At 38.8% G+C, this 27,728-nt stretch overlaps 1 protein-coding gene across 1 annotated transcript; it reads left to right on the forward strand.

Moving 5' to 3' along the window:
* The first annotated feature begins 334 nt into the window (after positions 1-334).
* Positions 335-13,228, forward strand: LOC309704551 (homeobox protein Dlx4a-like). The gene is made up of 3 exons (XM_082529771.1): positions 335-1,316; positions 4,554-4,750; positions 11,999-13,228. Exons 1-3 carry the CDS (start codon positions 980-982, stop codon positions 12,239-12,241), a joined length of 777 nt encoding a protein of 258 aa, XP_082385897.1. The 5' UTR covers positions 335-979; the 3' UTR covers positions 12,242-13,228.
* The last annotated feature ends 14,500 nt before the right edge of the window (positions 13,229-27,728 follow it).

The raw sequence follows: 27,728 nt of genomic DNA on the forward strand, positions 1-27,728 counted from the left end.
CAGAGGGTTCGAACATCCTGTACAATACATTCCTGTTAATACAATGTACTTTAAAAAGTTTAGCACCAATTCCGTTAAACACCAGAGGTCCTCGCAGATTAAAGAAGCGAATCGTTTTCACAGTAATAAATACACATCAACCCAAAAATAAGCTCGTCAGTCAGTATTAATAAAATGCCTTCGTTAAACTGTTGTGATCCAAGCAGTTGTTGACCTCATGAAAGGAAAATATGTCTGCAGTTTTTTATTTATTTATTTTTGTACATGTTGTCACACTTGCGGAAAAATGTTTTAATGGCCGTTCTTAACTTGAAGGCTTCTTTCGGCATTCTTAAGGCCCTCTCTCCGCCACAAGCTCCGGGAAGAGCCGGCTGCCCCGCCGCTGCCGGTTGTGATTTGTGTGACACGGTTAAGCCCTGCAGCCAATGAGCGCGCTGCTTGTGCCAAATGGAGGCAGAGAGGGGGTCAGAGCAGACGCGCAGTGCGCTCTCAGGTTCGGAACACTCTCCAGTTCTCTCCGCTGCCAGGAGTCTCTTTACAACAAACGGGGAATCGAGCGGGAACCTGGTTGTTTTGGCCCAAGAGTAGGAGGACGTCGAAGGATATTCGTAATTAAACCTGCTGCTTGGTTAAGAGTTCCTGTTTTGTTTTCTCTGTTCGCTGACTTCCCCTGTTGGTCTGCGTGTTTCCCTGCCATTCGTCCAGTCTTCTACTGTTGGACTTAATGCTTTTAAACACTGAGCGTGATGTTTGTGGAGCTTTCAGCTGGGATGTAGCGGAGGGCAGACCCACCTAAAGTCACTCCACGGGAATACAGAGACGCTTTGTTTTTAAAGAGCTGCTTCTTAAAGTCTTCTGTTTTCTTGTGGGGTGTTTTTCTTGTTTCTTTTTAAACCAGTTGCCTTATCATGACCCTCATCTGTAGGTCATAGCCGACCCGTCGTCCTCTCTCCCCTGCACATCGCTGCCCCTCTCCCCAATGATGACTATGAGCTCCATATCAGACACTTTAGTAACGTCCGATCCGTCCAAATCCGCGTTTTTGGAGTTCGGTGGACACAGCTACCCTGGACACCCTGGACATCAACAACCTTCGCCAGGCTTATCCCACAACCATTATCCGGTCCACGGACTGCACGCTGTCGGACCCTCGCAGCACGATGGGCCCTTCTCCTCCGGGGCTTCCTCTTACGGTCGCCCGCTGGGATACCCACCCTACCACAGTCCAGTGAGCGCGCATCACCCCGGTGCCTACCTGCCTTATCAGCACGGTGGTCACAGCGGCGCGCTCGGACACACCAGACTGGACGATGCGGGTAGGTTTACGCACAGAAATGAATAAATGTTTGCTCATTTCCTTGTTTCTACACTTTGGTCTTTAAATATGTTCGTGGGATTTTAGTTTAATTTATTTGTCAGTTTAAATGTGCTGAAAGATGCCATAAATAAATAAATCCGACAACAAGCTAAAATACATTATTAATAGTTCGATGTGTCATTTTTAATAGTAATTCAGTCTGAAATTAATCACAGAGGACATTAAAAGAATAAAACATGCAAAACTAATAAGGATAATCACAGCGGATGAACTCGGACCATTAAAATTCTTGAAGTGGGTCTACAGAAACATGAAAATAAGCCGCAGCGGAACGCAATAATTGGATCCACACACAGGTCGGCCACAGCGTTGTGTTTAGCGTATTTTGGGGTTGGCCGGGAGATGTGTTTAAGGCCTGCGCAGATTGTGTGACTCTCCGGCACAGGCCCTGTGGTGTCCCGCGCTCCCCACCAAAACCCAAAGCCTCATCCTCATGCTCCAAATATTAGCCGTCACGTTTCCCTCTGAGCAGACACCAAAGCCTGTGATCTGACTTATCACACTACCACAATAAACAGAATTAACTAAATACGAAATGGACGAAATTAAACGAAAATGTCATTTTAAACGAAAAAAAAGTGTTTTATAGATTTGAGCTTTTTTTTTTCAAAGTGTAACAAAACTAAAATCCAACCCAAAGGGAAAACCTGATACATTTACTTCATATTCTTATTTATGTCTTTGCTTCATTGACAAAGACGTGCAGTTATTTTGTGTAATATGACAGATTAAAGCTACGAAAAAAACAATAAACGCCAATAAAAATAAAACTCCACGTAAGATGAAAACGTCTCGTCAGAATTTGGCAGCAGGAGCAGTTAACAGATACCGGGACGATTACGACTGTTTCTTTTGTTTTAAATAATATCCCAGTGCAGATCACTTTTCTTTCACATTTTCACTTTTTAAAAAAAAAAATTGCTCTTAATTTTATATTTTTATTTTCATCATTATTATTTAAAGAATTTACTATTACATAAAAAACACGTTCATTTAAACTAAATCTTTACATAGGATTATTTTTTTTGTCTATACTGAAAATGTCCTTGCCTCACATGCAGTATTTACGGTCATTTCAGCATATATTCAGCTTAAAATCTGGTGACTTATTTCACCAGTTTACAAAATATTGAGATGACAGGAACGCTGACAGAGACTCTCAGAGAGACAGAAAACAGCCGTCTTGTATTAGATACACATAAAAAAGGGCAGAAAAGCTTAAAAATGAAAATAAAATTCTGAAAAAGTACACAATGTTTTTATGTTTTCTCAAAAAGAAAAAAAAGTTATTTAGTATTTAGTATTTATTTATTTATTGTCATTGTCAAGAACAATGAAATTGCGTTTGGGGCTTCCATACAACCCAAAAAAAAGAAGAAAATAATAAATACCCCTTAAAACCCAAGTGTACATATTTAACCCAGTGTGACTCCAATGCAATAAGACAATCCTTAGCAATAATGTTCGTAGAAATTCAGACAAAGACCTGAGAAACATGACAAAATACAACAATGCACCCCATTCAATATTATTGTACTGTGAGATATGATATCAGATATGATAGTTATCTATTTAAGAAAGAGGGGGGGGGCAGGAGGGGGAAGAGAATAAAGATATGATGCACCAATGCAGACCAGTTCATTGCTATTAAGAAGTTCTCCATAAACATGACGCAGGTGAACATGACGCAGTACTTTCATCAGGTTTACTCGACTGGTTTTATAAATAAATTCTGCTTCTGTAAATGCGCATCGACAGACGAACAGATGGATCAGCTCAAGGCCCATTTCACAATCCTTCACAGCAACTGCAGTTTATACATTTTTAAAGCAGATTTGGAATCAGTGGCAGGGAAAATGATCAGTTACAAAAACACAAATAAATACGACAGATTTTCATTGGTGCTCACCCAAAACCTGTCTTCTTGGACTTTTGCTGTTGGAGTTTTACACCACGCTCTAACTCACCCAATACATACAAGTTAAACATCACTTTACACGTTAACTGTGTTGTACAAATCTTGGTCTGTGAGGGACTCTGCAGGGCTTGTTGACATGGAGTTCTTTTTGGACACTTTGGTCACCTTTATGAAATGTCCAGTTTCTTGGAACAAGGGTCACACCTTAAAAACATACATATACGTTTTATTATATATGGATATGTGAGCCAGATTGAGCTAATAAGTGTTTTACACACTAGCGCGTTTTCTTTCTAAAAGAAACCTTCCCCTGTCAGGTCGTTTCTAAGCACCCACTGTGCTTCTGTCCCCCGGTGTTGCTGCGCGTCAGCTCAGAGCGTAGCTCAGATACAGAATGCAAGCATCTTGTGGGGCCTTGGCTTTTCTACAACTGTTCTTTCCTGCCACTGCAAGCTGTGAGCTCATGTCATAACAAAGATCAGAGGGGGTGTACGTACGCACAATATAGCTTTCCTGAAAAAAATACACAAATACAAAAAACACAAAGAAAAGCTGAGCTGCTTTGATGTCTGGATAACTGTAAGTCAACATGGTTTGAAAAGGACCACCACTCACTATCATTGCACATGTCATAGTTGTGACGCTACCTGATCTTTAATCATTACATAATATCACTGGGTAAAAATGAGCTGCTGTGGGTTGATTTACTGTAGCTGTAGTAGTTTTAGCCAGTATCAGCGGGTTATTTTCCTCCAGTGTTACTTCAGGTTCCTGGATTTTTCTAGCCTTGAGTACTGGGTGAAGTTAACTACTGCTTCTGCGCTATATCCATTTTTAACAGCACCATCCAATTTTAGAGGGGAGCTTATTATTAATTGTTGTTAGTATTTTGAATCCAAAATCTTTGAATGCCAATTTTTTAATCAACACATGTAGAGATTTCTTTTTTTATCTTTGAATTGTAGATGTTGGGACAGTTTTCACAAAATACTTTTCAGTGTTATTTATACTTTTTGTACAATTTCTAATATAATAAATGGTTAAAAAAGAATTTATGTCAAAAACATTATAGTATAAACCACTTTTTTTGTCCAACATCAATTTTCAGTGTTCACACATGAATATTTTATATCTCGTAATCATTTAAATGTTAAAATGATTTTCTACAGTCTTTTTGTGACATAGAAGAGCCCAGCTTGAAATCCCACTGTTAACATTTTTCTGAACACCGTCCTTCTGTCCTCCCTTCTAACGCAGAGCATGAGAAGCCCACAGCGGTGATAGAAAATGGAGAAGTGAGGCTCAATGGAAAAGGGAAAAAGATCAGGAAGCCTCGGACCATCTACTCCAGCCTGCAGCTACAGGCTCTCAACCAGCGCTTCCAGCAAACCCAGTACCTCGCCTTGCCCGAGAGGGCCGACCTGGCCGCCAAACTGGGCCTCACGCAGACACAGGTTGGTATGAGCTATTCACACATGGACAAAGCATGCACAATAAAGCAGTGTAGACGGTCCCTAAATTTGAACATTCGTAATATGTTAGGCATTAAAATGTGAGCAGGATGGAATGACACTTTTAGGAATATAATTAACCTGTCTAAGGTAAAAACATTATTGCCTATGATGTGAAGATTTGAAAACATTTCCAGTGTGAAGTGACTCTAATAGAGGGTGTGAGTTGCAATTTCACCCTATTTTCCAAAGTATGCATGACACAAAATTAGAGCTACTTCTTAACCGAGCTCAATCACACCTCTGATTGTTTTCTTTGTTCTCTGCTAAGCCCAAACAAGACGAGCGCTGGTACATTCATGCCGACTGATGCCAACATTCCTTCATCTGTGAATTAGACATTGATGTAGCCAAACATAAGTGCAATATGGCATAAACTCTGTCATGAAATCTTCAAATGCATGAGATGGGAGAAAACATTTGAAAATGCAGAGCAGTGTGCTGGAAACCGTTTGCGCAGATTTGTCTCCACGTGTCACCAGAACAGGTTCAAAATTGGTTCACTGGGACTTTCTGCCTGTTTTGCATCTCTTTGAAATGTGTGTGCGCACTCATACACATGTGGAGACACCAGCAAACGAATCCCAACAGCTGCTGTTTTGTCTGTGAAGCTGCATCGTGTTGTTGTGGCGTCTAGGTAAAAATGATTTAATTGGATATTTTAACATTTATTTATAATTCACATTTTTTATAAATGTCCATAAAGGTTGAACCACGTTAGCCAGCAGCAATCCAGCTTTTATCCAGTCAACAACACTTCGATATCTGCTGTTCTGAATCTTTACGTTACAGATCAAATCCCCCGATCCTCAGTTTTATCATAGCGTTAGAAAAACAGGCAAATGTGTGAATGAAGGTGCATTTTCTTCAAAATACGAAATGTAGTAACTTACACATTTTGCAAAATACATGGACTGCTTTAGAAATAGGAGCCCTAACTATATATTCAATACAAAAATATTTTATGTACAGTTGGAATCCACAAAGAAACGTGTAGTTGGTTGTAATGATTCGTGTATAGGCTGATTATTTCACCTAACATCATGCACTGCTTTGAGTATTATGACTGGACCCCATGAAACTAATTGTGGGGAATGGAGCATGCTTGTGTAGTACAATGTGGAACACATTGCTAATGATTAAAGGTAGATTTTGTAGTATTTATTTAACAAATACAAAAAATGTAGCACTATATACATTTGGCACTGACCATTTTAGGATCAAATATATCTTATTTTATTTATTTACTTTTTTGGGGGGGAGGGTAGATTCACATTTCTTTATAAGGCACGTGTTTTTTGTGAGACTCAACTTTATGGGACAAGTGATAAAAAACAAAGTGTGACACCTGGTTGGTCTCGTTATGAGACATAATGAACATTTTTAAAACTTACCAATGCAAATGACATAATCGTAACAGAACTAATGAAGAAAACACACTCATAGACCAGAGAGATGCTTTCCATTCCAGCGTGTTTTCTTTGAATAAATCCTTTTTAATGATACTGAAAAACTGTTGTGTTTTTCATTGGGGCTCATCAGCCATAAATCTCTATATCTGTGTAACTGACAAAGAAAAACAGTGGAACGTGTTTTACTAACTGCTTTATTTTGTCAGTGTCTGTGTTTACTACTGGGCCTGCTTAAATTAGCAATGTGCTCATTTAAGCTGATTGCTGATTCTGATTTGCTTTGTCGGGCAGTTTTCCTGATATTGTTCAACACAAAACTTCATTTGAGAGGTGCCAAGAAGTCACGAGGTAGTGACGCTGGAAAATCCAGATTACTGACAAATTTTATGTTGATATTTAGCTCCAGTGATCCACTGCTGTCAGCTAGTGTAATACTGACTCAGTGCAAGAGAAGGGTGTAAGAGGCATGGCTGTGTCGTCTCTTTTGTTGCACCTCTATTGCCAACTTAATGTAATTCATTCATCAATTCAAAATAAAGTAATAATAACTTTGTTTATAATTTCATATAATTGATACAATTAAAACTTAGTTTAACACTGTGATGTCCAAACGCTTGTTAAAGTGCTTGAACTAGTGATGTATTATTTGAGTTGAGCTAGTGTTTTTGCCATCATGGTAGCTCATGGTAGGATGTATTTACTACCAAATTCATCTGCACTAAGCAAACTGACTTACCAAGAGGAGAGTCAGTCATTGTCTGTAGTTTCTTAAATATGATAAATAAGTTGGTTTCAGCTATTTTCTAGTTAATGAAAACTGAAAAAGTGGAAGTTTCACATAAGCACAGCCAACAACGACAGAGTCTGACAGTGATATTATTAAACATTTTGTTTCTCTTGGGAGAACCAGTGCAGAGCTGGAAAACAGGAAGTATTGTCCCTGTGAGTAACTGGTACATGTAGACTGTAGACAAAGTGGCCAACTCTGTCAGTCAGCAGAGTCGTTGTTATTTATGGATAACAGGAATCTATAACAACAAATTATAGCAGTGCCTTACTTCCATGGGCTTATGACACTGTAGGCTCTGTGTAGAATAATCACAGATACATTGCGCCTGTCCAAAAGGTGAAGAATAAAGGTTTGAATAGAAAGCAGGTGTCCGACTGGGGAAACATTAGATGACACTGTTTTGGAATATTTGAAATACGATCCATGCTCGCCTGCATGTGTGTGCATACTCAGCAACCATCAGCATTTGATGTCATCAGCTGAATTGTCCTAATCCCATATGAATTAACTGCAGCAGCTATGTTTACACTAGAAGTAAGAGATGATCCATTCATTTGTCTTCATCTTTTGTAGTGGTATAGTGGTTTGCTTTTTTATTGTGGTCTGCTACAAGTCATACTCACATGTATGCTCATTGAGAAGCACCATTTTTGAACTCGCTCCTTGTTCTTCAAGGTGTTTTGGATCAAAGGCAGTCAGTTTGTACGGATCAACACAGTATGATTCAGCTGATTGTGGAGTACAATGAGAGCACATGTGATGGTAGTTTGAGGAATGGCAGCACATTTGTATGTTGGATTGTGATGTTTAGCGTGTGGGAGTCTTCTTTCTTTGAGTTCCCATTTCAGAAACACGGCACAAAGTTACTGAAGTTACTTTTATTAGTATCACATACCATTTGTTACATTTGTTGCATTTCTGTAGGCTAGGTACAAAATAACTCACTACTTTTTGTCCTTTTATCTGGATTTTTTAAATGTCCAGTTCCTGATGTGTAAATGTTTCCATTATAACACACTCAGAAATTCCACAATAGAACGAAAAAAGCAGCATTCGTTAAATACACCCTATGCACAACGCCACATGTTGAAGATGATGGTGCCTTTTGTGAAATGTTCATATCCAGCTTACAGTTGATAGTACAGTTGGTGTACACGGTACAGTTGATGTGGTGATGTGGTTGGGGAAAAATGTTGCACTTAAGCGTTGTTGAACTTCAGCATCTTGTATACACAGCCCACTATTTTCAGGGGATCAAAAGTATTTGGGCAAGACACTCATAAATTAAAAGGTTTACTGCCTTCAGCTTTGACACAGTCTTCCGCTTCTTTAATCAAGAGTTGCCTTGCCTGTACGTTTCAACCTTGATTTTTATTTTTCATCCAATTCTTGGTTCTATTAGCAAATTTAACTTTAATTTTTCGGAATGTGGCAACAGTAATGGAAACGGGTCCAACTAGCCAGTAAATAGACAGATGGGAACAAATATATTAAACAAACCAAGAGATTAACTAGATTAGGTACAATGTTTTAACACTCTGAGGTCAAAGTCATCCTCAGTGTTAACCCAAACCCAAGCCCTATATTTTTAGGGAGGAAAAAAATGACTTTTCTGGAAAAGAGTGAAGAGCTTTTGCTGTGTCAGTTAGAATAATTGTCTTTGTTTCCCCTTGTACTTATATGTCAGATCATGTCATGCACGAACTACGATACACTGAAAAATTATCTGAATCAGGAACTGAGGATGAATATTGGCTTATATTAATAATGTATATTATTAATGTACTGGTCATGTAGAACTAAAACCCTGCGATCCTTGAAATTTTATTATTTTCTTTCATTTTCTCTAATAAATACTTTCTATTTTGTTTACTTTCCACTCCTTTTTCTTGGTCAAATGATTTTGAAACATAAAAACCTCTGATGTTTTAGGCTAGGCTAACCAGTATTGCTGTAAATATAGAGAATTGCAGGTAAAATATGTGCAGTAATTTTAAACAAAAAGCAACTTTTTATATTTTTAGGCTTCTTTACGACATAATTAATAGAAGACACAGAACAAGTCCTACTGAAACCCACAGTCAGCTGCATCTAGCCTGTGTGCTTATATGTGTTGGCCCGCTGCGTCTGCTGTGCATTCCTCACGTACACGGGTGAGCTTTTCTGATCACGGGCACACTCATGGAAAACATACGTAGTTTATGTGCACGCATTCACCCACGGCCACGTAAATGCACGCGCACACACACACTCGCACACACTTGAAGATAGCGATCATGCCATTAGGCTGCCAGCCAGCGACTGACCACTTTCCATCGAAAAATAATGTTCCCAACGCAGCTGAGAAATGGCACGTAGCACTGTTCTAATGTTTTTCCTCGAAACGTTCCCTATCTCTGTCCATCTCTCCAACACACACATACACGCCATCTATACAACTTCCAAATGGAAGACATCTGGACAAAAAAACCTTTTTTGACAAGGACTTTAGTATATGCAGACAATTAAGTTTGTTAATTTTCACACACTCTGTGTCCCTCAGTGGTCTTTTGCCTGCCTTTCAGCCACCGTCTTCCCTTAAAGTCAGAGTCATTAGCCACACACTCAGAAAACTGTCAGCTCCGTGTTGCTGCTGGAATATGAAACCAATAATTACAGATGACATGCTCTCACTGAGGATGCTGTTGATTGACTCCTGGCCTCTTAAGCTACACTCCAATCCTTCAGGTTTTCATCCACAGTGTAATACTGCAGGGGATTATTATATAGTATTCAATGCAGTGTGTGACTATCACTTTTTATATTAAGATTAATATTATATTAATTTAATAATTGAACTTTAATATGATTTAAAACCTTCCTAAATGTTGCAGCTTGAAGAATTCAAAGTGGATAATTTACAATTTAATTAGTTTTAATTTCTGAAAAGCAGCATTATCGCCTTTAATTTTCATATATTATATCGTATATTTATGGAGTCTATGCTTTTCACAGCTGGTGACTGGCGTCAGTGGATATATTGGAACAATAGAGTTTAAATTAAATGTCAAATTTCACTCGGCATGATTTCTGGCTGTTTCAGTTCAAAAGCTGGGTGTGAAAGCTGGACATTTTGGGATTACTGGGAAAGGGATAATTTTTTCCACATATTCCAAATCAATTACAGCACTCTGAAATTAGAATTTTTATAGATTAAAATATCTTCCATAAAACCACTTCACAACAGTCTTCATAAATACCCATAAACTCCCCGGGTAATAATTCCTAGGACTGGAGAAGAAAACACTTTCAGGGCCAAGAGTGTTTTCTTTTCTTTTGCTCACTCTTTTATATTTCTTCTCCTTTGTTGCTAGCCAGAACTGTGCTATGGGCGCAGGTTTTTTCCCCTTTACAGCACAGTTAAAACCCATTTCAGACAAAAGTATCCTTCACTGGCTCTGTACAATTATACATGATTCACTCGTTCCCGCTAAGCTGACAGGTTGGCCGACAGGCATATTTGCGTAATTTGATGCTCAATTTGCAAGCATGCTGGAAACAAAGAAATGCCAATTATATTAACAACGTAACTAAATCATCTGTAACCACTGATAAATGATTGAAGTGATATTCATCTAAATACTTTGAGATATTTTAATTATATGATGCCTGTAGTCACATATTAATATTTTTGTATGAACCTGCTGGCTAATATACTCACAGGATTGGGTAATATGCTGACCATCAGTTTCCATTGAACCCGTCGTTCTATAAGATGCAGGCGTTCCAATAAACAGCTTTATGTGTCACACCAAGATAGTTTTTAAAACCCTAAAGGAGCTGTATGCAGAGTAATGTGGGTGTGACAGTGTGATTCAAGTACCTTATCATGTGCTGGTGTTTTTAGCTGTAGGAGCTAACTATAGTTTCCCTGTAATATTACTCCAAGCTTACTCTCTGTTAGTACCGCATTGAAGTATAGGCACATCTTACATGTGCTGCCTATTGTTGCCTGGTTTATGTAACCTTACACTGCCTTATTGTTTTACTTTGTTTTTGCCTGCCGCAGGTATCACATTATCACCGCTACATCATTAGGTATCATTGCTAACATGTGCTAAACCTTTTAATGTTTCCAAAAACTAAAAACAGAAACAGTTGTGCAGAGAAAAACTGCTTCCTCGCTGAGTTCAACTTAAAGGAAGCACCTAAGCTAGCACCTAGATTTAAGGAGCCCAAAGCTAATGTTAATCTGCTCATGCACATCACTTACCTTTGGTCATCACAGCTGTTAGTGCTAGATAGCAATGACTTTATAATGATTCAGTTATCAGGTCATCTATATCGAAATCTTTTCTTCTTGTCAGTAACTGTGGTGAAGGAGGGTTCACTCAGGCTTAAGGATGATCGGATTAGATTTTACTGTGATCCACTGTTAGCAACACATTGAGGGAATTTCTTCAAATTTGGTAAAAAAAACCCTCCATTTGAACTCAAGGAAAAACTGATTAGTTTTGTGGTTAATGACAAAATTATAGGAGAGATTGTGACAACACCCACCTTGATTTTTAGGTGATTGTACAGTTCTTTTGGGCTGCTGGGTTGACGATGCTAATAAAGCACATATTATATGTGCCTTGGTAAAGACAGTTGTAAACTCCAACTTGACTTGTTGGTATTCGTATACAACCACAAGGGTGCAATGAGAGTTTAACCTGATTTGATTTTAGTTGTGAACAAAGTGTTTTTAGATGTATATTTATGGTTAAAGACTCACCCACTGTTGTGTTGGTTACTGATTTTTTAAAAACTCGAGGAAGAAAAAAAGAGGACAAAATAAGAACACGGTGCTGCATAATTCTTTTAAATAAAATTATTTACTGAGCCCATGACCTTAAAATAAAACAGTCACTTTATGATAGTTTTGGTCTTTATCTTGTAATAAATCACTCAATCCAATCACAGCGTTTCCTGTATGACTCTTAACTCTTGTACTTTTTCTTTTTCTAGGTGAAAATATGGTTCCAAAATAAACGATCTAAATACAAGAAGATCATGAAGAATGGGCCCTGTGGACCCGAGGGAGAACACCTTGCCCCTCCACCACCAGCCTCCTCCTCGCCGTGTTCCTTGTGGGATATCAGCATGGCTGCCAAAGGTGCACCGGTGCACTCAGGAGGATATGTGAACAATTTTGGACACTGGTATCCCGGACACCAGCAGGAACCCATGCCAAGAACTCAGATGATGTGACAGACGGGGAGATGCGACGCTTCTGGGACAAATTGCGGAATTATTCCGGCAGGCTGAACTGAAGCTCTAAGAGACAAGGACATTTTTTAGAGTCTGAGCCACTCTGGAGGCAAAAATATAAGCAGCAGCTATGCAATAAAACTAAAGTGGACAGATATAGGGGAAACTGCTAAAATAGCTGTAAAATACACAATATTATAACAGAAAGAAATACTACAATCAGTACAATTTTCAGACGAGTTGAATTTACTATTAGCTGTTAGCGGTGTGTTGATGATGTCTGATAAGCCTTGGAATAAGGGATCGACAAAGTGGCTCAGGTCTCATTTGTAAAATATAACTAGCGAGATATGAATATTGATAAACTTCTCCGAGACTCAGCTATGAGGAGTGAATCATCAGATCTACCAGGCTGAGCAGTAAGTGTTCGGTACTTACACAAAGCCATAGCACTGTGTATACCTGTTTGAAGTATTTCACTGTCATGTTTTTGGTGTTTACTTTGCCAGTTGCCTAATATCAAACTGTGCGTATCCGACTCCAATTTAAAGCGAGACTGCATTTGTACTGGTGACCACGGGTCCAGGAAGTCTCAGTTACAGTATAAATATGGTAAATGTCAAATGTAGCTTTACAGTAGCAGTAGAACTCAGCTTTTCATTTGTATGAGGAGGAATTTAGCTTTAAATATATTTTTTTTTAAATAACCTTACCTAAGTTAAAAAAAAAGCCTAGTTCTGCCTCCAGAGCAGCTCTGCCTGCTAAGACATTTTGATAAAGCTACAAGTTAACACTATAACTCAAAGCTAATGCCACCACTGCTTCCGGACTTTTCCGGAGGCTTCTTTTTTTCTTTGCCTTTTATTTGGGTTTACACTCGGGCAGGTACATGTGTAAAAAGAGGGCGTCCTCATAAATATTTTTTAATGAACAGTTTGGTTTTTTAATGTTAAATACAGATAAAATTAAAACACAGATGAAAACAAACTTTCTTGTGATGCTGACATTTGTGTGTTTGTGTTCTGTGTAGGATCCAGTGCAAAAGGCAAATATAAAAAAGTACTAATAGCACTTATATAGTATATAGTGTCAGTATAAAGAGTCATTTTAGGGTGTTTCGTAAAAGCCTTTCATTTCTTTCTTTCTTTCTTTTTTTTTGGCTCACTGTTTTTTCATTTTTATAATCCACATAAGTGAAAAATTGACTAAATTAAAATAATTGGACTTCATGCTCCTCTCCATTCAACTCATTGTTCACTTCTTTCCTCAGAAAGCTTTAGTGGGATTGGGGTGTTTGGTGGAAAATAATAGGCTGATTTACATTTTTATGAACTTTTCATTTTATTTCACCAATGAATTACAAAGACCGTCTCCATAAGTTTCAACTTTAAATTCCAAACTTCTTTTTTTTCAACTCAACGACCTCTTAAAATCCCAAATTATCAGTTTGCCAATAGCAGATTTAGGTTAGCCTTTGTTATCTGAAATAAATCAAACCTATCGCTGATTTTGTTTATTTAACCTAAATCCGTAGGTGGATGTAATTTGTCTTTGCACCTTTGATAGAATATCGAATTCTGGCAACAGTAACTTGTTGCTAAAATAACACATCCCCTCCTCAGTTTAAGTTCTTTGTGCGTCCCTGTGGCCCAAAGCCATTTTCTTTAAAGTCGTAAATCAGAAGAAGCAAGTCACGTCTTTCACCCCTGCAAACATCTGGAAATGCAAAAAGAGTCGTCAAACATTGTCAATGATTTTATAAAATGACCACGTCAATTATAGGTAATTTAGGACACAGCTTGTTAAATAAAGCTTTCACTCTGACGCTGTAATTATCTGTAATTGTCAGTCAAGGGAATATCCTTCTGCCTCCAGCCCTCGAGGGAGAAGTCTAGGAAGTAGTGGATTGCATCAAACTGGATTACTGAGGCTTAATCCTTTCGCATCAAATTGATTTGCTGAACGGTTTTTGAAGATTTGCGTGAAAACATGAGTTTCATGTTTTCTTCGGACCAGAAAAAGCAAATCCCTACAGTGCCGTGATAAACTCCCTAATTTCTTAGTTTTTTTCCATATTTCTCACACGTTTTAGATCATCAAATACATTTTAATGTTAGACAAGGTAAGATGAATAAATACAAAAGCAGTTTCATTTATGACGAGAAATAAACTATACAAACTTATCTGGCCCTGTGTGGAAAAACTTCCCTTCTCTGTTAAATTATTAATTAACTGAGATTAATAAAAAAAAATTGGAATGCTGAATTTAATTTCACTAGCCTCACTATTTACTGCCAGATATGCTAAATAAAGAAATCTCTTAAATAAAACCTGTCTGACAAAGGCTAAACTATTTCATAAAGCAACTCATCATTCCACGATCTAGAAGATGAAACCTAAGAACGACTGAGAAACAAAGTCTGCCAGTCATCTATCATTCTGGAAGGAGCTGGAAAGCTATTTCTAAGGCTTTTGGACTCCAGTAAACTATGGTCATTATGAACTATGGACAAAACTTGGAACAGTGCTGAACCTTCGCAGGAGTGGCCGGCCGACCAAAATAGTCCCAAGAGCGCATTGGTGATTCATCCAGGAGGTCACAAAAGAACCCAGAACAACATCTAAAGAACTGCAGGTCTCACTTATCCCAGTTAAGGTCTGTTTTCATGATTCTGCAATAAGAAAGAGACGGCAAAAATGGCACCCATGGGAGAGATCCAAGGAAACAACACTGCTGACCAAAGTCTTGATGATTCCCAAGACTTTGGGGCAAAATATTCCGTGGACTGATGAGAGAAAAGCTGCACTTACTGGAAAGCTTGAGTCCTGTTACATCTGCTGTAAAACACAGAATTTCATTAAAAAAAACATCATTGCAACAGTCAGCATGGTGGTGGTAGTGTGATGGTCTCGAGCTGCTTCGCTGCTTTAGTGCCTGGATGACTTTCCGTAATTGATGGAACTATGAATTCTGCTGTGTAGCAGAAACCCTGAAGAAAAATGTCCGACCATCAGTTTGTGCCCTGAAACTGAAGTGCACGCAGGTTATGCAGCAGGATATTGATCTGAAACAAACCAGTAAGTCCACCTCTGATTGGTTGTCAAAGTTGGGACTTAAATTAGATTGAGATGCTTTGATGTTATAACCTTAAACAGGCTGTTCATGATAAAAATAAAAAAAAACAGTGTGGTTGAATTAAGAAAGAGAGGACCAAAATTCCTCCACAGAGATGTGACTCCTTGCCAGTTACCGCAAGCACTTGATTGCAGTTTTTGGCGCCAAGGATGTCACAAGCAGTTATTACATTTAAGGGGCAATTACTTTTTTTTTCATACAGTAAGGCCAGGTACGGTTTTATCCTTTCATAAATTAAATTATCACTTAAAAATGGTATTTTGTGTTTACTATCTTTTTATCTGTACATTATTTTTGTCAAATACTAAAAATGTTTTTGCAAACAATATGCAAAAAAACAAGAAGTCAGGAAGGGGCATTATAAGGTAGTACATTCCATTGTTGTAATATAGTAATTGGTGAAACTCAATCCAGTGCAAGTTTATTTACTGTATGAAATGCCTGTTCACAACAACAATCCTCTCAACGGTTTTATAGTAAAGAGCCAACATTATTATAGTAGGAAAACTCCAATCAGCTCTCAGTCCTCTGTGATCACTTGGTGATGGTGGGAAAGAAGAACTCCGTTTTATTAACAGGAAGACATGTCAGGAAGAGGCAACTACATCCACAAAGTATTCACAGTGCTTCACTTCTTCCACATTTTGTCATGTTACAGCTTTATTGTAAAATGCATTACATTCAATTTTTACCTCAAAATTAAAAACATAAATAAAAACGTTTGTGTCACGGTCCTGGGTCCCCTGACCCAGCGTTTTTAGTTCTTTGTGATTATTGTACTTGTGTGTGATTTATTCTATGGCTTCTAGTTTTGATCCCTTGCCCTTCATGTTTCTCTGTGCCCCCTCTGTTCTGTGTAATTGTGTGTCTTTGCATGTTTGAGTTTCTTGTTTTCTGTCACTCTGCATTGTGCATTATGTTCTCATGGTTGGTCTTTTGTTACTCCCTCTAGTCTAGTCTCTTGTGTTCCCAGCTGAGTATTTCCCTCTGTGTCTTTCGGTTCTTAGAGTCCTCTGCCTTATGGTTTATGTCTCTGTTTCTTAGTTGCTGTCTCCACTGTGTCAAGTTCGCGTCTCTGTGTGATCCTTCCTGTTTTACTTTGATGGTCCGTGTCTTATGTGAATGTGTCCTGCTTTGCTTGTCTCGTCAGTCCTGATTTCTCCCAGCTGTGCCCTCCTTCTGTGTCTCATTCCCCTCGTTACTTCCCAGTGTATTTAAACCCTGTGTTTCTCTGAGTCAGTGTCGTGTCGTCCCTCATGCTGTGTGGATCTCCCTGTGTCTCTCTGTGGGTTAGTTTGCTTTGTATGACTTTGTCCTGCCAGCGAATAAAGCTGAGTTCTTTGTGTTTAAACCTCGTGCCTGAGTGCCTGCATTTTGGGTCCAACTCCTGCCTGCCGCACAGCGATTCATGACAGTTTGTGAATGTAAAATCATTTTCAAAGAACTTCATTATTCTTCTCTCTAGATTTTTAACAATATGACATTGTTTTTGTTTTTATTAATGACACACAATAACAATACTTTGCTTCTAAAACTAACATTTATGCATTTATATAAGGTGAAAGTCCAGTTAAGCTGAATGCTGTGGTCTCTCACGGTGAGACCAGCGGCTTCAGAGGAAGATTGTTCTTCAGATTGACCGGTGTTTTAAACGTGATTTTATAAATAGTGTAGAGAAGAAAATTACTCGTTTCTTTTATCATGTAAACCAAAGATTCTGTTCAAATGACACATTAGCTGTGAAATTTAAAGTTGTGCCAAGGTGGCATAATGGAGGCCACCACTGTTTTTTTTTTATCCTGTCCTCTTTCCCCCTCACATTCAAACTGCCTACTGAGCTGTGCTCTTCCTTTCTACTGTTCCTCACAGACTGTCATCAGACCTTAGAATATCCCAGGGTCTTTACTTTACAGTAGAAAACACAGTGAAGTGCCATTGTTGTGAAATGAGGCAATAGAAATACTTTCAAATCATTAAAATGAATTAAACTGAGTCGTCCAGTGTAAACCATCTGTTTATATCACATCATATAAAGAGTTAAGGTTGATAATAACAAACGCTTGAAATCATTCGTATAGTGCTTCTAAATGTGTAATTTTGGGTTGGGACAGGAAAATATAATCCGTTATTAATGACACTGCACCCTTCGTGCCATTAAATGAAGAAGCAGAGAAAGGAGTCATTTGCACCTGAGCATGAAGGGGCTTGATTTTTCAGGAAGCGATTTAACTGCAACAGTAAATTATTTTACACCACTGGACAATTTTCTTCCTCTTCCTCTTAAATCAAGACAGTTGACTGCTGTCTTTTTCACAGTAAACACATATTAGATGAGTACCTGAGCATTATGCATTGTTCACGCCAGAAGTCTAATGGACTTATTTACATTAAAAGCCCTCGATTCGTATGGAAGAGGAGTGGAAGTTACAAGCATTTTCTTGTGTAGTTTTCTCCCAACCATCAAACAGCCGTTGGAACAAAAGAAAGCCCGCACTGGAAATTTTTAGGAGACCTCAATTGATTTAATCTGCTACCAAGAGCAGCATCCTGTTGCCCCTGGCAGAGTTCACACCATAGAGTTTTATGGAATACTTCAGACATGTCGGATTGTCCTAATGAACTGACGGAAGCCTCCTGGAGGCTGAGGAACCATGGCAACATAACGGTGTCTGCTGAAGTGTTGGCAAATGAAGGAGGCAAGAAAAACTGAGAGCGAACCAAAGGGCCACACATACACAATAGCAGATAGAGCAGGGCGGGAGCAGAGACCTTTAACCCTCCGAGGACCAATTCATCAAGTGTGACAACTCCAACACTAACTCTCACCTCTGGCAATCAAAATGTAGTTTTTTAATTTTTGTTTTGATTAAATTGGTCTCTCAGTTCTTAGCAATCAGGGAACAAAGAAAAGTATCATTCCACGTGACACACATAAACAACCATTCACATTTTTCAAAAAGAGTCTGTTTCAGTTGATTGCTTTAGGGGCTTAAAAAGACCAGATGTCGATAAAACCCACTCATCCTCAGGCAACCAGTCATTTATTAGTTCACCATGGTAACCAAAAAAATGGAAGAGAAGTCTGTGTTTACAAAAATTAGAAATGCTCTGTATTTATCAAATGCCTTACCTGATTTAAATTTGGCCATCATCTTCGCCTTGTATGCCTTTAATCTCTGCCTTTAATCAGCTGTTGTTTTTGGGCCTCTGAAGTTCTATTGTGTCCCCCTGCACCAGTACAGTATAGCAAAACTATGCTCCTTCAACTCGGTCTTCATTGTTTGCTCAGAATGTCGATAACCTTTCGATAGATCTCTCCATTAACAGTATCCCTGGGGAATGATGTCATGGTGCAAAACCTCATGAATGCTGGATAAAAGAACAGGAGAAGCATTCTTCTGGTTTAGCTGCTCATCTGGTGTGCTGCCTTCGAACTACGAAACTCTGCACTTTTTAATTAAAAATGGCAAAAAACTGCTTAGTCACAGCTGAAGACATAGTTCTTATACTGAATAATTCTCCTCATGAAATTGGGTGTGTTTGAAACTGCTTAAAGGGGACTACCAACAAGTGATCTAAAAAACAGACAGCTATGTGGAAGCTGTGTGGATATACCTGAGAAGATCAACTTGAACATGAGACTAGCCAGATTTACTGAAGTGGTTATATTGAGCTGCTGTCACTATTACTGATCACATCTCCTAATGAATCAGCTACCTAACTCTAAAATAATGGTCATGTATAAGGTACAAATCCCAGTTTCCTGGGTAAAAGTCATTTGTTTGTTATGCGTTTCCAACACTGTTTTTCCAAAAACCTTTTAACAAAAAGGTGATTTAGGTTTGCGTCAAAGTTTGCAAGCACGAACCCAAAAAACATTTTGACTGAATAAAGATGTATTTATAAGTCACGTTGAAAATTTGTTCCAAAACAAACATTATGCTAGCATGACGAAAGATACCTGATTGTTTGCTGGATGCCTTTCCTTGACTTTTTAAGAAAAGTGCAATCATTAAGAGCTCTGAGCATAGCCATGCTTGTCTCATTGCTGGGACTGCAACAATGGACAGTTAGCGTAATACTTCATAGTCATGTTGCTGTTTGTGGTAAAGATCTTTACCATTTGTGGCCAAATAGATGTCCCTGAACTTTGTGTCATTTCTACAAACACTCATTTAGTATGTTGGAAGTCACTGGAGGGAGACCTATTCAGCCATTTAGATATGCGGATATGATGGTTGTTGATTAAGAGAACACTTTTGAGGGGATGATGATGACTTTAAGGACTAAGATTGATCTTTATATACACTCTTTGAATTATTTTAATTAAAATGCCCCTTAGTTTCACTTTGGTAATTCTAGTCTATTCCCTGCACTGCATGTGAAGCCTTGCTTCCACATACCTGCAAATATCACTTGGGTCCAGTGAGATGCTGCTGTTTTCCTAACTCCTCAATACCACTAACAACTGCTATCTGCTCATAACATGTAGGTACAGATCCTGTGTGCTGACTTTGCCTTTTATTCTCCAAGCCTCCAGGCTTAGCCTGCCAGCTGCTGTTGATAAAACACAGAGCCCGAAACACAGGAGCATTTCTGATATTTCCTAAAGTCCTTTTCTTATTCCCTTAATAACAGACAAAACTTTGAGGATTATGTTTAAAAAGTATGTTCACATTGTTTTTGAATACAGTCAGTACACAAGAGGATTCAAACCTTCTGTATGACTAAATGACTGAGCACTTTCAGCTACAATGTGGTATGTCACATTTATAAGGAAAGGAGGGCTGAGGACGGTAATCTTACACAGGTCCAGACCAACATAAACTCAATACACTCTTCAGGGAGAAAAAAAGGAGGAGGAACACCTAAAGACATTCTTTGTTTCCTCCTTGCTCATTTAGAAAACTGAAAAATACCCACAATAAAGGGAGAAGTTCATAGTTTGATCCTGGAGTTGAAGTTGTATCACAATCGATTTCATACATATTTCCGGATGTCAGTGAGGCAGTTTGAGCTCTTGTTGGCAGAGTCTGGACCACACCTAAGGAGGCAGAGAAATCATTGCAGAGATCCGATTGACCCAAAGCAGCATCTGGCTGTGTGTCTGTGTATCTTATTATTTCCATTTCATTGTATATTCAGTACTGGAGGATGTGTTGAGCTACAAATGCACTTGTTGCCAAATGCGGTTGTCTGACTGGTCAAATCAGTTCATTTGGAACCTCAAAAAATAAACAATTGAACTTGGTTAAAAAAAAATTAATGCTGCAAATTTGTCCAGTGAACTGGAACAGTAAGAACAAATGAGTCTGAAAAAGAATTTTAGGGCGTCTGGTGTGTAAAGACATTTATACAGAAGGGGATTCGGGGCACTGGAAAAAGGAAAAAAAAGCTTTTTCTTTTATCTTGGAATTCTTGATTTTAAAAAAACGGCAATTTTTTCCCCAGTGGCCCTAATCCTCTTCTGTACCTTTACACTCTGTTTAGAAGCCGAGCAGAAAGTATGTTTTGGGGGAAACGAGAGGAGCCTCTGATATTTTTGATTTTATTTAGAATAATTATTTTCTGTCCCCTGATTGCCAAGACCTGGGAGGACAATTTTTAAAGATGAAAAAAGATACATACTCTGTATACTCTGAGTTAAATTGAGCTAGAATGATTTGCAATTCTGACATGAGTAATTAAACCTAATAGGCAGATTACTACATAATATACTTAGGTGAGTTCATTTTTCCATGTATATTGTGGACTTTGATGCAATATAAATATAGAATGCAAATACTTGTAAAGCACAACCTTACAGTGAATGAACAGAAAACAATCAGTACTGCAAGAACCAATTAAATTCTCAGTATGCTTGTCCTCTCACAAGCTTAAATGTTGGAACTTAAGATATCTACTAATGGATATATATGACTCACCTAGCTAATAACTAGCACCAGCCATTTGTGTGGCTACAAAATATTGTAACCGAGTGAACCATAAATAAGCAGATGGGCCAGCAGCAAGTTAGATAAACTGCTACTTCCTAGCTGGATGCTAAAGGCCTAACAAGCAACTTACTAAGTTATCTGGACTTGTTATCAAGTCTTTTTATCATCAACTTTTTTTTATATTTAAGTAATTTCCCATCCAAATATTCATATACATTCACAACATGGTATTCCACAGTACATTATGGTATAAGAAGACATCAGGCATGTGCAGGATGAATAGGAAATAAAGGGGAGAAATTTTCCTTCTTGCGTGAGGACTAAAAAGTAAAAACTATAAAACTAAAGCCTTCACAACTTGCTACTGGGCAGATGACAGCATGTGACCCCTTAGAGAGTAGAAAGCAAATAAAGAGGGGGATTCATGAATGAGACATATTGAGGGAGCGAGATGAGAAAAAAACACATTAATTAAAACAAGTAATAAGCAGCAGGGGTCACTTTTTATTTGCTTGTTAAAGTTGACCCATGCAGTGCAGAAACACATGCATGCTTAGATTTTAAGTGCAACGGAGATACTGCAGAACCTTGGTTGTTTTTGCCCAAGTGTATGAGAATGTGGCTTCGTGTGTGTGTGTGCACATCTCAAGGTTTCTGTAATGCGCTAATGCATAAGCCTGACACTGATGCACAATGATATCGACCGATACCAGACGATCGCGTCATCCAGGGGTTTCAATCATCTCCTACATTTCCTGTATCAATAATGTAGTGTCAACTGTTCTTTGCCAGACAACCACTAAAAAATTCCTTTCATATACACAAGGATTACATTTCTAAACATAAAATTATTGAAATAATGACCACAAATTCTACTAAATTAAGGTCTGATGGTAACCATTAGTGTTATATACTTTACTTACTATACTGCTCAGGATGTGGCAAAATGTACAGATAAAATAATACAATTACAGACACTAAAATCAGTTACATAAGGACAATGTATTTACAGTGCAGGATACACAATGAAGACAGGCTGGAAGGGGTTAGATGGGAAATTTAATTGTTTAATGTGCTGTGACCTTAAACGGTGACATAACAAAAACAAAAAAATGACGGGAAATGAATAAAGAGAAGACACAGCTCTCGACTACATTTGTCTGTGCTCACTTCGAGTTATAGTTATTGCTACCAAGTCTACATTTTACTTTCCGCGTCCACTAGAGTCAACTTGGGTCTGAGTGACATTACTTTCATCATTACATGTAACATGAACTAAATAGATCTTTTTAACTTATATATTTTAGCTGACACATTAACTGACTTTTCAAACTGATGAAATTAAGTTCTAAGCACTATAAACCTTTCAATGGCTAATTGGAATGCAAATACTACAGAATAGCTACAACAATATGCTCAGACAAAAGCAACACTAGCTTAGACAGTGACAGGAACTCCCAAACACAATAGAGTCAATAATCCACCTCTTTCTATCACATTGAACAGCCGTGAATTAACAGTTACGAGTAAAATGTTAAGTGCATAGGAGTTTGTTTATGATAATTACCTTTCCACCTTTTGGAGAAATTACCAATAGGTCAATGCACAATCAACCAATGTAAAACCCTGCACTGGCCATTTCTACTGTTTGCATTCTAAGTGCATATTCATTACAGAAACATAGTAAAAAAAATAATAATGCAATTTATGAGATATATCAACAGATATGCAATACTTGGAACTAAGAATCCCTTTTTTCTGATTTCACTGGTGAAGTACATATCTTTGAATTTATATTAAAAATGTCCCAAAAATAACATAGCACAAAAACTAAGGTAATTCTGTTTGGTTGATATTTTCTTTGTTGTAACAATACTTCTTAGCAATAATTCTTATACTATTGGAATGCCTTTTTATTTCCCCTTAAATGGTGCCACATTTATGCAAAAAAAATGCATTAGTGGGTTGAGTAGCAGAGTTGAGCATGTGGGTAGCGCCAATGAACGACTTGGACCAAACAGCTTATTCTGACTCTTGTTTTGAACTTGCGTCTGCTCAAAGCACACCATAGGGAGTAGGAGACATGCCACAGGTTGACTTCAAGCTGCACAAGTTCCACAAAACCAATAACAACATTCTTTAGAGTGAGCCCTAGTACCATCACCAAATTGAAGGCCAAGTTTCATATAATCGAATGTCAAAGACAAGCTGCAAAGTTAAGATCCCCAGGAGCTGACACCACAAGAAGACCGTTTCCTCTGTACTGTATGCAGTGTTCTACAAGGTTTACAGGACTATACGGCCTTTATCCAGACAATCTGGAACAGGATGCACACAGCAAATCCCTGGCCTGTCATGACTGCCCTTTACCATTAGGCCCAACATGCGCACTAGAACCTAAACATGTGGAAGAACTTTATGCTCAGTGTTGAGGTCAGATTTAGCCTAAGGCAGTTCTCAGCGCAGAAGATGTGGAGATGGCAGCACCAATAGGGTAACGGCTTTTGGTGGAGGCTACATGATGGTGTGGCAGAGCATCTCCCTCATTAGAAAGACAGACTTGTCATTATTGTGGCAATCTCAATGCACAGAGATATTAAGATGAGATTCTGCAACCAGTGGCATATTAACACAGTTCGCAACCAAACTCTGATCTCCAAGATAATAATGCTTGCTCCTGAAGCCCCTGTTTGTTAAATGAATAAATTGTTAAATAGCCAGTATGTCTTGTTTCTTCAGACTTAAATCATCTAATCCAGTAAACAAAAAACAAACAAGTCAGTAGCAGAATAACCTGTCTGGCACCGAAAGAAAAGATTTGACAAGTTTTTCATGGGCGCAACCCACATAATCAACTCTGCTGCTCAACCCACAAAAATGCATTTTCGTTACAAATGTGGCAGCAAGTAAGTGTTAAAACAGGCTTTCCAACAGTATAAGCCTTACTGCCAAGAAGCAGTGTTACAACAACACCAAATACAAATATGCTTTGTTTGAGTGACATACACTGGAATAAGGCTCGCTTGGGTAAAGGTATGGGCAAACTGTCATACAGTGTACACATTTTATTTCAGTCTAAATGCATTTTTTGGATCCAAAATAACCAGTATTAGTTTTGGTCATGAAAAATAGGAAACCAAATTGGTTTCCTATTTTTATAGAACTGTTTTATCCACTTTTTTCCTCCAAATACATTGGCCCATATCAAAATTCCAAAACTTATAGTTATCTGGGCACATGAGCAAGTCAGCCTATCCTATTTCAAGGAATTTCACCCAAGTCCATCAGAAAGCTAGCACAAAGAGGCAACCACACACTCTCACAGTCGCATTCAATTAATATTCATTAACAACACTAACAAACATGTCTTTGTAATGTGGGAGGAAAAACCTGTTGGAAGCCAAACTGGCACGGAGAACATGTATACTCAGGCTGGCTAGCAGATTCAAACCGAGGACTTTCTTGCTGTTGCTGCTGTTCTGTTTGTTTGTATTATTGTAGGGTCTTAACCTTACAATATAAAGTGCCTCGAGGCAACTGTTGTTGTGATTTGCTCCTTGCAAAATCGTGAGCTGTTAACCACAAGCAGTTAGTTACTATAGAAATACGCAGATACATGTAGCTTTGATTATTAGGCATTATCTGTAGCACCCATTTGTTTACATTATGTTATTACTGAGAGACATAAATTGCACTTATAGTATGTTCCTTCCTGTTTGTCCTTGCTTATAGGGGATGGTGTGATAGTTCTGTCTATAATATTACTGGATTTGTGCTTATAATATAAACTGGTGCCATATAAATGAAACTGAATTGGCTTAAACAAATTGATGGGCTCAAATGGTAAATGGCCTGTATTTGTATAGCGCTTTTACTAGTCTCCCCTAGGGACCCCAAAGCGCTTTACACACCCAGTCATCCACCCATTCACACACGGGTGGAGGCAGCTACAGTTGTAGCCACAGCTGCCCTGGGGCAGACTGACAGAAGCGAGGCTGCCATATCGCGCCATCGGCCCCTCTGGCCAACACCAGTAGGCAGTAGGTGAAGTGTCTTGCCCAAGGACACAACGACCGAGACTCCGGGGCTCGAACCGGCAACCTTCCTGTTGGCGAACTCCCAACTCTTGAGCCACGATCGCCCCCCCCAAATGGGTCAACTGACTCTTCAGCAAGTGCATTCTTCAGAAAAGAACATCCCTCTGTTATTATTTGGTTTGTCGTGTATTTTATTTTTGTTGTAACATAAAAGGCAATATCTCAAAATGGACACAGACGGAATAAAGATGGTGGCTTTAGTATCAGATTTCAAAATCACATATTTTTCCAAGGTCAGCACACACATTACACCTCGAGGCAGGGAAAGGAAAGTAATGTCAGCTTCCAGTCTGTCAAGAAGCTGTCATAAACCTTTCTTCTGCTGCGGATTTTTTCAACTTGGCTTGCATCAGGTTATGCCGTCACCTCTTCTCACCTCATCTCACCCTTTCAGCCCTCCTGCAAATGTTAAAGAATTTTTTTAACTGCCACCTCGGCTAACCCTCCAAACACACTGCGCAAATAAGATGTTCATTTTCTCCAAGTGAGTGAACATGCTTGTAAAACTCATTCATGACAAAAAAAAAGAGTCATAACTTGGCATGGTTGTCTTTGGTTGCATGAATATAAGCTGAAGATTATTTGTTAAAACTGTAATCTGTCAGGCAAAAACCCACAATGGAGTACCAGTCACAGGTCGCTACAAGTCTCTGTTTGCCCTTACTGTCTGTCTCCCTGTGATGTTCAGGTACATTCCTACCTGACACCTGGAAGCCGAGGGCTCAGCACAGGAAGGTAAGCACCTCAGTAAACATGGAAGGTGTTTTAGTGGATTTATGGTTTAGGGTCCACACCCTGCACACTTATGGATTCAGGGGAACGTGTCAAGAAAATGTAGACATCTAAGTATAGTTCTCACATTTTCCTCTGCCTTAGCAAGGTATGAGATTTCTTAGATAAAATCTTGAAAACAAACGTTATTGGCCAAAGGAATGCCTGATCCAAGTTTTTGAGCTTTCAGTGTTGCTTTACAGCAATTCAGGCGTCATTTATTATATGTTTACATGAAGATGTGATAAAATGCATGAAATTTGAATGGTTCACATTAGAGAACAAACAGCAAGTACAGAAGGGCAGATTAGCGGTTTTTGAGCATTGAGAATAACCAAAAACTGCTGACACGAGCCTGTGACTTAGTGTCCAGGATTAGCATCCACATAGCAATGACATACAACATACTCGTTGGGATGTGTTAAACATGGCATAATTATGGAAGAGCGTTTCTGCCACACACGAAAAAAAAGTATCCATAACTCAAAATTTCGAGTTAGCGCTTCCAATCAGTGAATGAGATCATTTCCTTGTTACCCGGAAGCTGAAGCCCTCAGCTACAAATGCTACAGCTAAGCTACCAGTATCACAGCCAGTCATGAATGCACAGATTGCTGAGTATTTTCAGTGAGGCTTCACAAATGCTGAAATCCTTGTGTTATTAGCTGAATCACATGGCGTTACTATCAGCCACGTACTCTCGAAAGCGTCAGTTTGTTGCAGTCTGGTTTTGAGTGTGCATTCCTCTGCACCATATCCTTCCGGGTAACAAGAAAATGACGTCATTTACGTAGATTACAGATTGGCAGAGCTAACTCGAAATTTCGAGTTATGGATAGGGTTTTTTTGTGGCAGAAACGGGCTTCCATACTTAAAAGCACATGCACACACACACAAAACTGTAAGCCCACAGATATATTCAGTGTGTTACTTCAGTCAGCACTTTTTGTATTTGGTTAGGTTGGCCTGTATGCAGAATCAGAATCAGAAAGGTTTTATTGCCAAATGTTGAGCAGGTTTACAACATCAGGAAATTGCTGCGGTGCTTCAGTGCAAACATACTGTCATAAATTACACTAAAATAGACATTAAAATAAAAATAAGAATAAGAATTAAAAGTGCTAAGTGGATAGATATATACATGATATATACATGAGTGCAGGTGGTGATCAGTGCCAAACATGGAATGATGCAGTGACACAGCGTAGGGTCATGTGTTAGTGATGGGAACAGTCGTACGTTTATTGTTCATGTGTCCAACAGCAGAGGGGAAGAAACTGTTCTTATGGCGAGAGGTTCTGGTGCGAATGGACCGGAGCCTCCTGCCTGAGGGGAGCAGGTCAAACAGACTGTGTCCAGGGTGAGAAGGGTCAGCTGTGATCCGAGCTGCACGCCCCAGTGTCCTGGAGGTGTACAGGTCCTGCAGAGATGGGAGTCTGCAGCCAATCACCTTCTCAGCAGAGCGCACAACACGCTGCAGTCTCTGTTTGTCCCTGATAGTGGCTCCAGCGTACCACACGGTGATGGAGGAGGTGAGGATGGACTCG

This window comes from Aulonocara stuartgranti (assembly GCF_965226115.1).
Source record: "Aulonocara stuartgranti genome assembly, chromosome: 4".
NCBI classification, from domain to species: domain Eukaryota; kingdom Metazoa; phylum Chordata; class Actinopteri; order Cichliformes; family Cichlidae; genus Aulonocara; species Aulonocara stuartgranti.

Excerpts from the sequence above, each read along its gene's own strand:
- LOC309704551 (XM_082529771.1), top strand. The coding sequence starts at position 980 with ATGATGACTATGAGCTCCATATCAGACACTTTAGTAACGTCCGATCCG. Across the intron at positions 1,317-4,553 it reads CACCAGACTGGACGATGCGG|AGCATGAGAAGCCCACAGCG; the intron begins GTAGGTTTACGC and ends CTTCTAACGCAG. Across the intron at positions 4,751-11,998 it reads TGGGCCTCACGCAGACACAG|GTGAAAATATGGTTCCAAAA; the intron begins GTTGGTATGAGC and ends TTCTTTTTCTAG.